At 40.1% G+C, this 17146-nt stretch overlaps 1 protein-coding gene across 2 annotated transcripts in view; it reads right to left on the reverse strand.

The window, feature by feature from the left end:
- Positions 1 to 17146, reverse strand: part of LOC114559614 (zinc finger protein 260-like) — a 33023-nt gene that overhangs the window by 13876 nt on the left and 2001 nt on the right. The window contains exons 1-3 of one of the 2 annotated variants that reach the window (XM_028584365.1): positions 14068 to 14116; positions 12895 to 13182; positions 10866 to 11381 (exon numbers count right to left, since the gene is read on the reverse strand). In XM_028584365.1, coding sequence (XP_028440166.1) covers positions 10866 to 11381; positions 12895 to 13123 — 745 coding nt within the window. In that variant the 5' untranslated portion in view covers positions 13124 to 13182; positions 14068 to 14116. Of the gene's footprint in view, positions 1 to 10865; positions 11382 to 12894; positions 13183 to 14067; positions 14117 to 17146 lie in introns of those variants that run through there. The other variant, XM_028584364.1, reaches the window with a different exon arrangement.

Here is a 17146-nt window from a genome sequence, read left to right on the forward strand (position 1 = left end):
GGTTATCCAGTCTGGAAAAATCTCTCTTGACACAGAGGTAGCCAATATCAGTACCTTAACAAAAGAGATGCTGGCTCTTAGAGATGGATGGGAGTCACTCCTGTCTGAGGCAACACTGATAGCAACACAAATAGATGTTGCACCTCAGTTTAGCAAGGAACACAGTCGGCAAAAGAAAAGGAAGAGATTCCACGATAAGACCTCTCAAGAGGAGACAGCTCAGGACAGTGCAGCAACAGTGTTTTTAACTGCTATGGACAGCATCGTAAGTGATCTGGACCCCAGGTTCCACACCACTGCAGAAACAGTTGAGGAATTCTCTGCTGTTTTAAAAGTTGGGCATATTAGTGAGGATAAAGTCCCTTCTGTGTGCCAACCCCTTATCAAGAAGTATTCCAGAGATCTCACGTCCGAGTTTGAAAATGAAATAAGACACCTGAACACAGTATATGCTGCTACTTTCCCTCCTAACTTGTCCCCTCTTGGTCTCCTGAATGCAATTAACAAGATGCAGCTACACAGCATTTTTGGAGAAGTCTGCATTGCTTTACGTATATTGTGTACATTGCCTGTGACTGTTGCTGGTGGGGAGAGAGCTTTCAGTAAGTTCAAACTGATAAAAAAAATAAAAAACTATTTGAAGCCCACTATGTCTCAGGACAGGAGGAGTCCTTTGTTCTTAATTCATACCTTTTAATTTGACGTCACCGGCACTGTTAGTTTGTTATGACCATATTCCAAACCTCAAAACCGTTTGATTTAGTGATCACTTGATCTGTTTTGTAGCACTATAATAACCCTGGTGTGGAAATTCCATTTCACATGTTCACTTTATTTTCTTGTTGGCATATATGTGCAGTTAGGTTAAAAAATCTGCTGTTTTCATTGTTTTAAGAGGATGATGTTAATTTATTTTGATTGAAAAGTTAATTTATATTTAAGTTTGTTCGTTTTTCTTTTTTAAAATCTTGCATTAATAATTATAATAATTCCTAATAATAATTTTGTTAAGAGAATTTTCCATTTTGTCGAATTTTACAATAAAAATACATTGAGACTGTAAAAGATGGCCTTCAGCACATTTTTTTTTTATGGTTGCTTTTAAACTTGCATCAAATAGTGAACTGCATACTAGACTTGCATGCATGTACAAATCACCAGCAGAAAATATTGTGCTAGTATTAGTATTGGAGGGGGCCCAATTTGATTTTTTTGTCTTGGGGCCCGAAATTCCTGGCGACGCCCCTGCATAGTTTTAGGGAAGTGTTGTGGATTACCTCCTCTGTGTCCCCCCTTTTGGGACAATGTGTCTGACTCCAATAAAAGACCTATATATCCCCACGCATTAGTTAAATTGGTATTACATTGATCCTAAGCAAGAGCCAAATAAGACGATAAGATAAAGTCTAATACATTCGTTTAATCAGTCAAGCATCGGAGTTACAATACACAGATCTGTGGGATCACAAGGCAAGCAGAGACTAAGTTTCCCTAGCAACAGACAAAAAGCCGGAGCCGGTCCACGTATCTCTAGACCACATATGTCAAACTCGAGGCCCGCGGGCCAAATCCAGCCCCTCGCAGATTATGATCTGGCCCGCATATCAATTTAGGTCCACAATACATTTTGGCCCACCTAGTTTTTGTCGCTGTCTGACGTTGTTGTCAGTTTTTTTTTGTTGCAATTTGTAACTTTTTCCGACATTTTTGTCACTTTTTCCGACATTTTTATCACGTTTTCCAACATTTTTGTCACTTTTTCCGACGTTTTTGGCCACTTTTTTTCTATGATGACTGAGGAACTTTTTTCCTGACTTCTTTAGGACTTTATGTCAACCAAACTTTAAGTGAGAAGACTATATGACACATGCAATAATACAGTAAAAGATATTTGACTTTTTCAATTAAATAAACACAACTAAACATGTCTGGCCCTTGATGTGATTCTTATTTTCCAGCGTGGCCCTCTGGGAAATTGAGTTTGACACCCCTGCTCTAGACTGTCAGACCTTGTGAGCCCCGATCTATTCTTCCCTTCATCTCTCAAACTTTCTTTCTTGGGCCCCCTCTTCTTCTCCAGCACAGGAACGGTTACCTTCACACAACCCACCCCAGGGTGGGGGCCACTGTGTTATGTCTCGTCCTCATTTGCTCTCACGCGAAGCGGTACATTCTGCTCCTGTTTCACTTGTTATTATTACTCAATGTACTTCACTCGAGACTCATGACCTTTAACTACTCCTTTGTTCAGGGAACGCAGATGTGTCTTGCCCGGAGAACTTGTAACCACCGTCTCTATGACAGCACACAACTCCACCAACCAAAACACACCTGGTCTCTTATGGAAACCTTTTACATTCTTATATTTATCTGCAAATAGTAAGAATATTTTTCTACAGAAGCAGATGTTAAAATCTTTCATTTTGATTTTATTTAAGTACATGTATACAAAACAAGTTTTACAATTGCTAAGCAACACAGTGCTTTATTACCGAAACTGTGGCAAATATTGAAGTACAACCTTAAACTGCAGTTGGCTGATTTTTACAACTCTTTGTTATCCTTTATTTAACAAAAATTGAACAGATTACTTGAGCATTTGTTTTAGTAAATATAGATTTAAAAGAGACAAACTTTGTAAACAAAACAGAAAAACATTCACATCCTGAAACAAAGTTCCTGCACATCAGAACACAGAAACTGGAACTGAAATCTTTACTGAAATGAGTGAACGTGCCAGATTCTCCTTCCATGAAAGTGCACGTTTCAACAGAATCACTCCGATATATCAAAGACAAGTTGAAGAAGAAACAAGGATGAACACACTTAACCACACTTCTTTTTCAGATGCAGGCACACTTCAGTTATGGCACAAAATAAAGCAAAAACAAGGAAGTACTGGGGTTGGGTATGGTTTGGGTTTTGTCTGGCACCGTTGTAAACTTATTGTTTTAGCCTAGAAAGGGCTTTAAACTGGAGAGAAACGTTGCTGAAAGAAAGATAAATATTTTGCTCCAGTTTCATGACTGCTGATAATTCGGCTCAAACCATAGAGCTGTATAGGCCAGGGCTCAACTCTAACTTTTTAAAGTGGTTGCCGGCTTGGCAACCAGGCATCAGCTTTTGGTTGCCGAAATTGACAATACGGTTGCCATGTCTTAAACTGTCTATATTTGGAGCAATTAATTTCTTATGTAACTACAAGAAACCACACATTTTAATAATAAAACAATGAGAGAATGGATTGCAATATAATTTCCCATCCCTCTCAAATAGGGGTCCAACGGATCACAAAACTCCCGGATTGGATCCCAGTTTTGAGTCACAGATCGGATCAATTTTCAGATCAGCCCAAAAAAGGGGGGTTTAAATGATTATTAAAAAAAGTTATAACAATAACTTTTAACAATAACTTCTTTCACCAGTAAATTGCTGTTAAACGCCAAAAACAGATGAGAAAAGGATATTTTACAATAACTATGAATGCACCACAAGTTTAACCAGCTTTGAGTAAACGCAACCTTCATTCAAGTCGGTGTTTTTTTTCCGACAACAGCAGTGACCAAGTGCTAGCTCGTTTGTGTCTTTTAGCTCATAGCTTTAGCGGCAGACTGTTGCAGCTGTTGGAATCCTCTACAACACAGTCACACTTTTACACCATTTAGCTGTCAGCATTTTAAGCGGGACATTTTCATAGTGGTTGGTGTAAACCGGGACATTTTAGCGTCCCGACAGGCTTTTTGTCGGGACTCGGGACAAGCAACTCAAAATCAGGACTGTCCCGGTCAAACCGGGACGATTGGTCACCCTATACTAGCGTGACATGCAGCGATGCCTCTGTTGCTTCTAACTTTCTGTTTTGGAGCATCAGAGAGCAGCCCATACATTTAAGAGGCACCGAAACTGGATTTTAACATACGGCATTAATGTGAACAGAAAATTGCGTTGCCTGTATCTTTTCACAGCAAACGCGAGTGTGTGGAAAGCAGTCAGACAACAGCTGAAGAGAGATAGATAGATAGATAGATAGATAGATAGATAGATAGATAGATAGACAGATACTTTATTGATGCCCAAGAGGAAATTCAAGGTCCCAGTAGCTTAAAGACATCACACACAACATACACATACGTCATAAACAGGATGATAAAATAACAAATCCACATGATTAATATGGACAATAAAAGAAAAAATAGTAAATAAAATGAATGTACTAAAGGATGTTTAAGCATAAGACGCTGAAATGTTGTGTAGCGCAAAAATGTGGTGTTTAAACTTCAGGAGACAACCAAATAGAATGTTGGCGTCTTTTGAAATGAGATTTTCCAGTTTTGTAAGTTTTGATTTGTTTTTATACAGTATATTAAAAAAAACTATAATATTGAACAGCTGGTTTGCCAAAGGGGGCAACCAGCGAAACGGTTGCCAATTGACTCAATTACTGTTGAGCCCTGATAGGGGACATTTAATACTTTAAGACAATTTAAAACATGTTTAATTAATAAATACATGCAATACCAAAATGCACAGTGTGAGACACACAGTCCTTTATTTATGATCCTATCTTGCGCTACATCGTTAGTAAAGACAAGTTAAACCAACTCTGAGCTTCCTGAACTTCCTGAACGATAGCTTCTCCTCCCATCTCTTCATGGGACACTCCCCCTTGACCCTCCCGCGAATGCATATGCATGATACGGAAAAGCCCAATGTGCTATTACCTCAGTGTGGCCTTTTTGTACATACCTCGCCATGCTTTTACGCTCACGTTCTGAAACAAATACGCCTCAAGTGGGCGCAAAAGCATTAGGACATCTGGCCCTCTGTGGCGCGTGGTGGCAGCTATGTGCGCTTTCTAATTAGTTTTATAAACGAAGGTGCCATTCTTTCCCTTTCCCTGTGTTTTGTTTCAAGCTCTCAGCTGCCTGTACAACTCTCTATTACTGAATTAGTGCGCAAAGACTACTATCTGCCCATGAGAAATTATACAATTCGACTCGTGAGCATGTTTTATCGTGCTCGAGAGATAGGATATAATCCTGACGCCGTACACAGTGGCTGGAAAACAAAATAGAGGAAAATGAAACAGAATTCCATTGATTGCGCAGTTCCAGTTTGGCTGAAAAAGCTTATCGATGAGTCTGTATCAGCCTGAAGTCTGACAGTTTCTAACTGATCGGTGTTGAACCAAGTCCTGCCCTCGGAACGTTAATCCTGCTGCAAAAGAAATTGGCTCAGCAAACATCTCTGCAGCTTAATTTATTTATACTGCTCTCAATAACACACTGGCTCAGTTTGTAGTTCAAGGTTCACATAGCTCTATTGTATGAAAAACACAATAGAGCTATGTGAACCTTGAACTAGAGCTATGTGAACCTTGAACTACAAACTGAGCTACTTAATGTTTTTTTTCCCCCGTGTGGATTCTCATGTGTCTAATCTAGGGCTGTCAGCATTAACGCGTTAATCGTGACGCGATTAAGGGCCGAGAATAACGCGTACATTTCTTTTAATCACTTGCCGCCATTTATTAATTTATTTTACACTTCACTCAGCTTCACGTCGTGCCTAACAATGCCCCTTGGCTATTCTAAAATCACTTTACTTATCTTCGAGCTGCCATACTTCCTCCTAACACATCCTGCTGCTGTAGGCTGCAGGCATGATGGAGAAAGACAGCAGCAACACAACTCTGAATGGCGCTTTTTATTTTCCAAAACTCCCGGACGGCTCAGTAGACAAGTCGAAAGCCACGTGCACATTGTATGATGCCGAATTAAAATATCACCAAAGCACGTCAAGCTACCACCTATGAGCTAAGCATAGTACAGTTAACGTGACTCAGGTTGATGCTTAAAGACGTACTAGGGTTGGCGTGTTCTGAATTGTGCAATAATGACAGATTCACACGTTTCTCTTTTTTTACAGTAAATAAATAAACAAATACAAATCTTAAAGTCAAGTTCATAAAGCAACTTTCTTTGCATTCATTTGATTCCCAAACAAGATAAACTGGTAAAAATTGACTTCCATTGTTAATATGTACTTAAAAACTTCTGAAATGCAAAAAAACAGAATTTTAATTAATCGCAATTAACTATAGAAATTCAGCGATTAATCGCAATTAAGAAAAAATGTATCGTTTGACAGCCCTAGTCTAATGAAATCAGTACTGGTACTGAATATTGTTGGAGCAGGTTTTTCTTCTGAATGAAGTCTCATGATTGTTGTTAAGGTCTTCTTCAGAAAGAATCTTTTCCTGGCAACTGAGCAGAAAAAATACTCAATCTACTCCTACTGACACGTGGAAAGTGATGGCAGCCTCCTGGTCTCTTTGGTCCTTCTGGTAAAGCAGTTAGGTGCTGCACAGCTGACAACCATACTTGCTGCTATAGGTGACAATTGTAAACAGTACCCTAGTAAGATGGTGGACAGTTATCCCATTAGTTATGTTGCCATGTCATATCTATTGTTCTATATCTATGGTCTCAAAGCTGTTATTCCTGCCCCGAGGAGCTAGGATGGAGGAGGGACCTCTGAGGAGCTATGAGCGAGGATACACGAGAGCAGCCTTCCCGGGAAGCAGTGCAGCTGAAAGCCGTCGCTAACTCCGCCCACACAGCAGACAGAATTACGTGATGCTTCAGAGGAAAGGAGGTCTCATCCGTCTCTCCCATGCTTCCTCGGTGGGACGGACTAAGCTGGGAAGAAGGGATGAAAACAGAGTTGCAATTCAAGGGAACTCAGATTCAGAACTTGTGTGGACGACCATGTGTCGTTTCAGATGTTGCCTTCGTGCAAATCTTCTATCACAAACTGAGCAACTAAATGTTTTTTCCCCCCTGTGGACAGCCAAGTGTTCTCTCAGAGTTTGCTTTTGTGTAAATCTTTTACGACAAACTGAGCAACTAAATGGTTTTTCACCCGTGTGGACAGTCAAATGTTGTCTCAGAGTTTGCTTTAGTGCGAATCTTTTACCACAAGCTGAACAACTAAATGGTCTCTCCCCCGTGTGGACAGCCAAGTGTCGTCTTAGATGCGTTTGCTGTGTAAATGTTTTATCACAAACTGAACAACTAAATGGTTTTTCCCCCGTGTGGATTCTCATGTGTTTGACCAAATAGCTACGCTGACCAAAAATTGCTTTACAAACCGAGCAGGTTAAACTTTTCCCTTCTGAATGAAGTTTCATGTGGTTTGTTAAGGTCTTCTTAAGAGAGAATCTTTTATCACAAGCTGAACAACTAAATGGTTTCTTCTTTGCGTGGACAGCCAAGTGTCGTTTCACATCCGACTTTCGTTTAAATCTTTTATCACAAACTGAACAACTAAAAGATTTCTCCCCCGTGTGGACAACCAGGTGTCGTTTCAGATTGCTAGGGTCTGCAAATGTTTTTTTTACAAACTGAACAACTTAATGGTTTTTCACCTGTGTGGATTCTCATGTGTACAACTAAATTGCTAGGCTTAAAGAAACTTGCTTTACAAACTGAGCAGGTTGAACTATTTTCTTCTGAGTGAAGTTTCATGTGACTTGTTAAGGTTTTCTTCAGAGGGAATCTTTTACCACAAACTGAGCAACTGAATGGTTTCCCTCCTGTTTGGACTCCAGAGTGTTTCTGCAGAGGTTTCTTGTGGCCAAAGCTTCCAGCACATTCAGAGGGGCTAACTGATGTGTTTCCAGTATTACATTCCACACCACTTACAGGTTCTTCATTGTTTTGCGGAGAGTTTAAACCTGACTGAGGTTCCCTAGTCTCCTCCCAGTCTGCACTGGCATCAGTCTGAGATTCAGAGGAGTCTGAAGTCTTGTCATGAGTAGCTGGTTGTAAAGGACTATCTGGATCTGAGTTCCTGGCTGGTTCTGGTCCTCCACAGTCCTCTCCATCAGCTTCTGTTCTCTCTGCCTCTCTGTTCTCCTCAGTTTGGCTTTCATGAAGCTGTGAGGACTGAGCTTTCTCTTCATCATCTTCTTCACTCTTCACAGGGACAGAAGTGAACAGGAACTTGATATCAGCCTCCTCCAGCCCTTGAAGCTGCTCTCCCTCCTGACTGGTCCTGAGTTCCTCCTGTTCCTCTTTAATGTGTGGGGGGGGCTCTGGGTCCTTCTGGTCCAGACTGGAGCTCCACTCCTGCTGCTCAGGGGGAACCTCTGCTTTAACCACCGACAGAAAGAGAAAACGGTTAGAAAACTGTAATTTCATGTTGACAAGATCTCTTTACAGGGCTCCAAACTACAACCAAATCGTCGCATTCTGCGATTATATTTTCAAAAGTGCAAGCACTTTTTACAACTATTCACATGTATGCAACCTGTAAATTTTACGACATTATAATGAATGTGAGGCAGTTCAGTGTTCTGCTTATTTTCAGGAGAGTGAAAGTGTTATTCACAGTAATAAAATTGAGTACCACTGATATGAATCTGTATATCAGCTGTACTCAAATACATGTATACAGTTTTTAGAGGTGGGGGGGGGCTATAGATTAGGTGTCCCTAAAGAAACGCGTATCTAACAGTAGTTCCGCATTACATTAATTAATTTGCATTCATTTGCACAAAGAATATACACACTGCTAGGTGTTTGATTTTTTTAAAGTCGCTTTTTTTCTAAAAAAAAAAAAAGGTCCCATGACATGGTGCTCTTTGGATGCTTTTATATAGACCTTAGTGGTCCCCTAATACTGTATCTGAAGTCTCTTTTTATAGACCTTAGTGGTCCCCTAATACTGTATCTGAAGTCTCTTTTATATAGACCTTAGTGGTCCCCTAATACTGTATCTGAAGTCTCTTTTATATAGACCTTAGTGGTCCCTTAATACTGTATCTGAAGTCTCTTTTATATAGACCTTAGTGGTCCCCTAATACTGTATCTGAAGTCTCTTTTATATAGACCTTAGTGGCCCCCCAATACTGTATCTGAAGTCTCTTTTATATAGACCTTAGTGGTCCCCTAATACTGTATCTGAAGTCTCTTTTATATAGACCTTAGTGGTCCCTAATACTGTATCTGAAGTCTCTTTTATATAGACCTTAGTGGTCCCCTAATACTGTATCTGAAGTCTCTTTTATATAGACCTTAGTGGTCCCCTAATACTGTATCTGAAGTCTCTTTTATATAGACCTTAGTGGTCCCCTAATACTGTATCTGAAGTATCTTTCCAGAAAATCAGCCTTGGTGCAGAATTACAGCCACTAGAGCCAGTCCCACAATGACCTTTCCTTAGGATGTGCCATTTCTGTGTCTGGAGCTATTGAGGAGGAGAGAGGGGGGGCAAGGTGGAGGGGGGTGGCCTTGACCAACTGCCACTTTGCTCGTTTGAAAGCCATGTCTCTCTCTCATGGGTGGCAGCTTAAGCAGAGAAAGAGGAGGTAACCCAGAATACCCAGGGCTCGGTTTACACCTATCGCCATTTCTAGCCACCATAGGCATATGATCGAAAGGACATAAGTACTCGTTCATTCAACTTTCGACCTATAATCAATGTTGAACTTGCAAAAACTACAATCAAATCTGAGATTTCTCAACGGAAATCAGGCGAAACAGACAAATTTAGCTGTCTAGCTCCATAGAGTCCCATTCACTTGGCATTTGGAGATATTTGGAGACATCATGGCTTGCAAACAAACGAAGCATGGCAGTTGGTCAAGGCCACACCCCCACCCTCCACCTTGCCCCCCTCTCTCCTCCTCAATAGCATTTAAAGATACAGACACAGAAAAGGCACATCCTAAGGAAAGTTCATTGTGGGACTGGCTCTAGTGGCTGTTATTCTGCACCAAGACTGAATTTCGGGAAAGAGACTTCAGATACAGTATTAGGGGACCACTAAGGTCTATATAAAAGAGACTTCAGATACAGTATTAGGGACCACTAAGGTCTATATAAAAGAGACTTCAGATACAGTATTAGGGACCACTAAGGCCTATATAAAAGCATCCAAAAAGCAGCATGTCATAGGACCTTAAAGCAAAAATATCACGGTTTCACAGTATTGCAATTACAGCTTTCAAATGTTTTATTTTGAAATGTCTGGGTAAAAAGCTGCTATAGCTGATACCTTAGGAACGGTATGATGGAAAACTTTAGTGGATTTAAAACTGTGACTTTTTCAAACCATGGTATACCTTGAAACCAGTAACTGGCCAATGCCTTTATGGTAACAGTTCACAGAGTACAGAACATGGGACGGATCACAGAGGATTATCTTTACCTGTTTAAGTACGCACTGGTCAAAGAGAGACTGAAGAAGTGATGATCTTTCTTTAACAAATAACCAATAACTTAAATTTTGATGATACAGAAAGGTTCCCTAAAGCTGATTACATTCACTAAAACAGCCTGATAAAAATAAAAACATTCAAGACTGCAGCGGCCACTGCTCCATATTAGATCAGAGTCTATCCTCTGTGGGTTCTCATATGCTGTAGCATGACAGAATCTTTTCCTGCAGGTCTTGCAAACGTATGGCTTCTCCCCTGTGTGGGCTCTTCTCACATGGACCAACAAGCCACTACTATGTATATATGGGGGTTCTCATGTGGATTTTCATCATGTGGAAGTTATCTTTACGTCCAGTCTTTTCCACATGTTTTGCAAGAATAAGGCTTCTCACCTGTGTGGATTCTCATATGCTTTATTAATGCTGAACCGTCATAGAATCTTTTCCCGCAAGTCTTGTAAATGTATGGTTTCTCGCCTGTGAGTTCTCATGTGGACGTTGAAAACATCCTTATGTCTGAAATCTTTTCCACGTTTTGCAAGAATAAGGCTTCTCACCTGTATGGATTCTCATGTGTCTCTGAAATTCTGAATTACACTTTAGGTTTTTCCCACATATGTCACATATGAAAGACTTTTTACCTGTTTGAGTAGTAGGGTGAATCTCTGACATGTTAGTGTTGTCTACGTTGTTACTGTTACTTCTGCTCTTGCATCGTCTCTTCTTTGGTTCTGGCTCTGCATTTCTAGTTGATCCTGAGTCTCTATAGTTGCCCCCTTTCTGATTGTGGCTCTCAGCTTCATGAGAGTTGTGAAAGAGGAGCTGGTGGTCACTGTTTGCTTCTGATACCACAGAGGTTATAACTGGCATATTGGCTAAAGACTCTTTCTCTGCTGCACTTAGAGTGTCATCATCAGGATTGAAGTTCAGAGTCTGACCTTCACTGTGGTCACTTTCCTCATAAGTAGGAGTCAACATAAAGGTATCAGTCTCCTGCTTCAGTACAAGCTGCTCTCCCTTCTGACTGGTGCACAGTTCCTCCTTTTCCTCTTTAATCTGTGGAGGCTCTGGGTCCAGACTGGAGTTCCTCTCTTGAATACAGAGGGGCTGGTCAGAGAGAACCTCCTCCTCCTTACAGACATGTTGCTGTGGGAGCTCTGGAGGGACAGACAACAAAAGAAATAGGATACCACTGTCATTGGAGAAAAGAACAGAACACTTGTTCTTTTTTTTGAGAACATACAGTATACTATAAAAATAATGAATGGTGCTTCAGGGGGCTAAAAGGTAAAGCCAATACTGAAGCTCATTAAAGCTGCATTCTATCTAATTTTCAGCAGGGGGAGACTCCAGTGGCTCCAAAAATAAGTCTGATCTATAAGAGTATAAGAGAAAATGACCCTACTTCTCACTTAATTTACAACCTTTTCATAATGAGTTTATGGTCTGAATCGCTAGTTTCAAGTCTTCAATATAGCAGCATGATGTTAATTTAGTAAATTATATTCCTATTTATTTAGAAATAGACAATAAAGCAGGGGATGATTTAGGCCCTGGCAACACAGCCACCTGTCAATCAGTACAGAGGCTTAAGCTGCGTTCAGACTAGACGGCACAATGCAGCTTCATTTCACAGAGAAAGAAAAAGGACATGCTGTGCTTCGTTGTTTGGCAAACAGTCAGCTGCCACACAAACTCCTCAGCAGTTCAGTGCTTGCAGTTTTTTTTACCCTTATAGTATTTAAAAACTTTCTTGTGGCTGCGATAGAGGCAGTGATGTTTCCTGTTCTCACACTGCCTCAAAACATACTGACAAGTCTGATCTCCGTTTACATGATAGGCCACAGCAGCGTGACGCGGGGTAGCATTTCTTTAAAAGTTGAGTTGGCCTCAACTTTCCACCAAAGCCTGCTGAGTTTTTTTCTTTCCGTCTTGCCCCACTGCTGCCCCCGCCACACCATAATTTAAAATGATTGCAAAGACCTGTGATTTGGCTGCACCGTCTGACGGCGGGCACAGGAAATGTGAATGCATGCTTAGCGAAGCTAACTATGGCACTGTGTACATTAAAATAGACCTGACCTTGTTTTAGGGTGCTGTACGTCCTTAAACTTTTACCCTCTCACTGGGTTTTCACATCAAGTTAATTGGAACAATTTTCGTCTCCAAAAAAGTATGTCTTGTTCAGAATTCGGTAGCACCTTGCCAACCAAACTAGCTAGCGCTAGCATTAGCTGGTAATGTTAATTTAATTGAAAGTTTTCAGATTTTCTATGTACTTTCATACATACTGATGAACAGCAGTTCCCGGAGGTCCGCATTTAACCACAGGTAAAACAAACCAGAGACCTAGGGCATTTAGAAGATTTAGAAGGATTTCCTAGATATATTTACAACATACAGAGGGTTTCTGAGCAATTACCAGAACAGAAGGGTGTAGAGAAATGTATAGCACAGAATATATCAAAGTATAAAAGTTATTGTAAATGTACAGCTTCTCAACTGTGTGAGTTCTCAATTGGACCAACAAGCCACTATTTTGGCTGAAATCTTTTCGACATGTTTTGCAAGAATAACCCTTCACACCTGTGTGGACTATCTGGTGTCTCTGCAATGCTGATTTATACTTTAAGTCTTTCCCACATGTGTCACATATGAAAGACTTTTTACCTGTTTGAGTATTAGGGAGAATCTCTGACATGTTAGTGTTGTCTACGTTGTTATTGTGACTTCTGCACTTGTGTTGTCTCTTCTTTGGTTCTGGCTCTGCATTTGTAGTTGATCCTGAGTCTCCATGCTTGCTTCCTTTCTGATCGTGGCTCTCAGCTTCATGAGAGTTGTGAAAGACGAGCTGGTGGTCACTATTTGCTTCTGATACCACAGAGGTTATAACTGGCATTTTGAGCTCCTGGTCAGAGAGAACCTCCTCCTCCTTACAGACATGTTGCTGTGGGAGCTCTGGAAGGACAGACAACAAAAAAATAGGATACTACTGTTATTGTAGAAAAGACCAGAACACTTGCTCTCTCATAGACGGTAAAAAATAATGGTTTCCAGCAGGGACGTCGCTAGGATTGAAAGATAGGGGGGCTTAGCCCCCAGGGTATTTGTAACTTGCGTTTGCAAAATCTTTGCACTCACATCTTTCGTTACTGTATTAGAGCTACACTTATGTCAACCACCAGTCAAGAAACCAAGATGTTAACAAGTAAAAAGTTACAGATATATCCTCTTCTTCCATTTCTACTCTGTTCCTTCTGTCTTATCCTTTAAGATAAAAAAAAACCCAGATGCTAATTTCATGACTTCGAAATGCAAATTGGTCACATAAAAAAACATCCAAAAACAGACAAACAGAGGCCAGACAGCTAATAAGTTGGTAAGTTAAACAAATATGACAAGTAGCAGTACAAGAAAAAAGAAAAAAAAAATAGGCATCACTGCATACTTTATCATGTAAGATATTAATACGGATCCTATTTAAAGTGGCTACTGTCTAAATGCAATAACCTGATGGCGGAAGGAATAAAAGATTTGGAATAATGATTACTGTATATACTGTATGTAGGATTGCTTTCATTTTATTTGTATGTATATTTATATGTATCTGTGAGCATGTGCTCATCTTTAGCCTAGCCTACATTTAGGCAACATCTTCATATTTATTTAATTTATCACAGCCAATGAATGCAGAAAGTTAAATTGGTTAGAGTATAGCTAGCATATATAATAAATATAATGAAATAATTTAGTTTAGGCTATACATAGTACCTAGACCTGCCAACAAATGCTTATTGTTAGAAGAAAACCAAACAATCCTTAGACCTATAGACCACTACTGACCTCAATCACGCCGGCTCCCTCAGAATCAACTGCTCTGCCAATCTCCTGCTTCTCTTTCTCTCTGCTAAACTATCTTCCAATATCCATCTCATCTGCTCAATGAATTGAAGGATACAACGATACAATATCATTAACAGGGACCCTATAACATTTAGTTTTCAGTGACAACAACATTCTATGGGGATTGATATTGTTTTAGAATATCCCTACTATAGAGATAGGCTATATTATTGGCAATGAATAAAGACTTGTGAATAGCTTGCTAAGTTAACCATTTCTTGTATTTCGCTCGTAGACTTTAGTTTTCCATAGCAAACCAAAATATCCCCTTTCCTTCACCTCAAGAAAACATAGATAAAGGTACGCAAGTCATTAAAAACAACTTACAATTTCACTCTGTATCACTACGTGTAATCAATCTTCCTTTCACCATTAGCATGTGCATATGTGTGTGTGTGGGGGGGGTGCATAGCGAGTTCAGACCAAAGAGTAACGACCAAAGAGTAACGACCAAAGAGTAACGACGAGCTCTGAAAGCTGCCAGTTCACACCATAGACTGTTAATATACAGTCTATGGTTCACACCAATGCAACGAGATGGTGCGGTGCATCATCTTGATAGCACAACTCTTTGTACTTCTGTCTAACTTCCGACTTTTCAGCTATTTTTTGTAGCTATCTATCTATCTATCTATCTATCTATCTATCTATCTATCTATCACACACACACACACACACACACACACACACACACACACACATATATATATGTGTGTATATATAAATAATTTGTTGCGTCTAAATATCAATGAGAATAAATCAAATTGTTATGGTTGTTCTTATTATTTAGGGGGGCTTAGGAACATTTTGGGGTAGCTTCAGCCCCCCTAAAATAGGCCTAACGACATCCCTGGTTTCCGGGTCAAAAACGTGGAGCCAATGCTGAAGCTCATTAAAGCTGCATTATCTCAAATTTTCAGCAGGTTCCAAAAAGAAGTCTGTTTTATAGAAGTCTATGAAAAAATGACCCTACTTCCCACTTAATTTATCACTCAGTAAACATTATCGTAATGGATAATGGTCTCAATCGCTAGTTTGGTCCCATTTATTTTATGTAAAATAAAAGACTAAGCAGGGGATGTTTCAGGACCTGTCAAACCATTCACTTTTTCATAAAAGCATTAAATTGGTACACTTTTAGGAGCCCTGAACATTTTTCAGAAATGGAGCCATCGCAAAAATCCTCCGTCTCTCTGTCTCTGTCTCTGTCTCTGTCTCTCTCTCTCTCTCACACACACACACACACACAGTTTGGTGTTTTTTTCCCCCCAACACTGTGCACACAGCTGCCGAAATTCACAAGTTCAGGAGAGGTTGGTATCTATCTCCTTTACACAATCACACATTCACAATCACCGACCCGACTCTTAGCAAGCAAGCAATTGCGCCTGCTTTAGAAAGTTAACTAGTCGCAAGTTTGCGGTGAAATGCAGTTGGGTTGTCAAGGTCAAAACAATATATAGCAGCTGTGAATAAATAATATTAATAAATTCACCCTGTATGTGTTGCGAGTCACTTAGGAACAACACCACAGTTGCTTGGCAAATTTGAAATTAACTAATGTGGATCAATATAACGCTCTAAAGACAGTGGAGATGGTCTTTCCGCTCTTGGGAACTATCATCTCCCAGGATCTCAAGTGGGACATTAACTCCCTCATCAAGAAAGCACAACAGAGGATGTACTTACTGCGGCAGCTGAAGAAATTCAACCTGCCTAAGACAATGATGGTGCAGTTCTACACAGCCATCATCGAGTCCATCCTCACAAGGGTTTGGTACCAAAACGTGGTGCCAATAGGGCACCGGTGCCGATGTAAACGGTAGTAACGAGACCGAATAAGAACGAAAATTTCGGTGCCTGACTATAAACTACACTCGACAGCGGGTAACGTTAGCCTACCTTTAGCTAGCAGCTAACGTTAAACAGTGTAAAGAGACTGCATTTCACTGTAGAGGATTCCAACACCAGGATGTAACGATCAGCAGCTGCTGTTGTCGGAATTAAACAACACAGACGGTGCGTTCACTTAAAACAGGTAGCCTTGTGGTGCATTCAAAGTTATTGTAAAATACCCTTTTCACATCTGGTGGCTGTTTTTGTCGTTCAACAGCAATTTACTAGTGAAATAAGTTATTGTTATAGTTATTACATTATTATTAAATCGGTTCAGGCACCGGCACCGTTTTAAAAGTATTGCTTTAGCACCGGTATCGGGAAGAAAAAAAAACGATACCCAACCCTAATCCTCACTTCCTCATCACCATATGGTACGCTGCTATCACTGCCAAGGACAAGGGCAGATTGCAGCGTGTCATTCGGTCTGCAGAGAAGGTGATTGTCTTGCCACAAGAACAGTTTTTTTCCAATATCGCAATATTCATAATGGATATCGCAATATCACATTTTGTCAATATCGTGCAACCCTAGCGAGCGGCCAGTTCCGCCAGAGCATCAGTTTATGCCGCTGTATATATATCGCAATATTTTTTACTAAAAACCTTGATATCGATACCACAACAATATTGTAGTGTTGACTATTGATGCTTTCACTAAATATTTACACAATGAGATTTTTGAAAAATAATCATCAGTAATGTGGATATAATCATAGATCTATAACAATTTTAATTTAACTGAAAACTTAACACAGATTGAGCGAAATCAGCCGCTATAGGAGTCAATGTAGGGGTAAAATTAACGACGTGTTAGAAAAAACTGTTATAACGTTAACGTTACTAGACGTACTATTTGAGGTCAAAAATCAATCAACTAAAACGTTTGCTGTTCATAGCTAGCAAGCAATCACCAATAACTGACATCTCAGCCGGTCCGTTAACAGTTACTAGCTAGCTAGTTCACAAACTTTCTGTATTTACAGTTAAAAAAAGAAGTGAAAAAATACTCTATCTACTCATACTGACATGTGTAAAGTGATGCCAGCCTCCTGTGTGTCTTCAGTCCTTCTGGTAAAGCAGTTAGGTGCTACACAGCTGACAACCATACTTGCTGCCATAGC

The sequence above is a fragment of the Perca flavescens genome, chromosome 8, assembly GCF_004354835.1.
Source record: "Perca flavescens isolate YP-PL-M2 chromosome 8, PFLA_1.0, whole genome shotgun sequence".
In the NCBI taxonomy this organism is placed as follows: domain Eukaryota; kingdom Metazoa; phylum Chordata; class Actinopteri; order Perciformes; family Percidae; genus Perca; species Perca flavescens.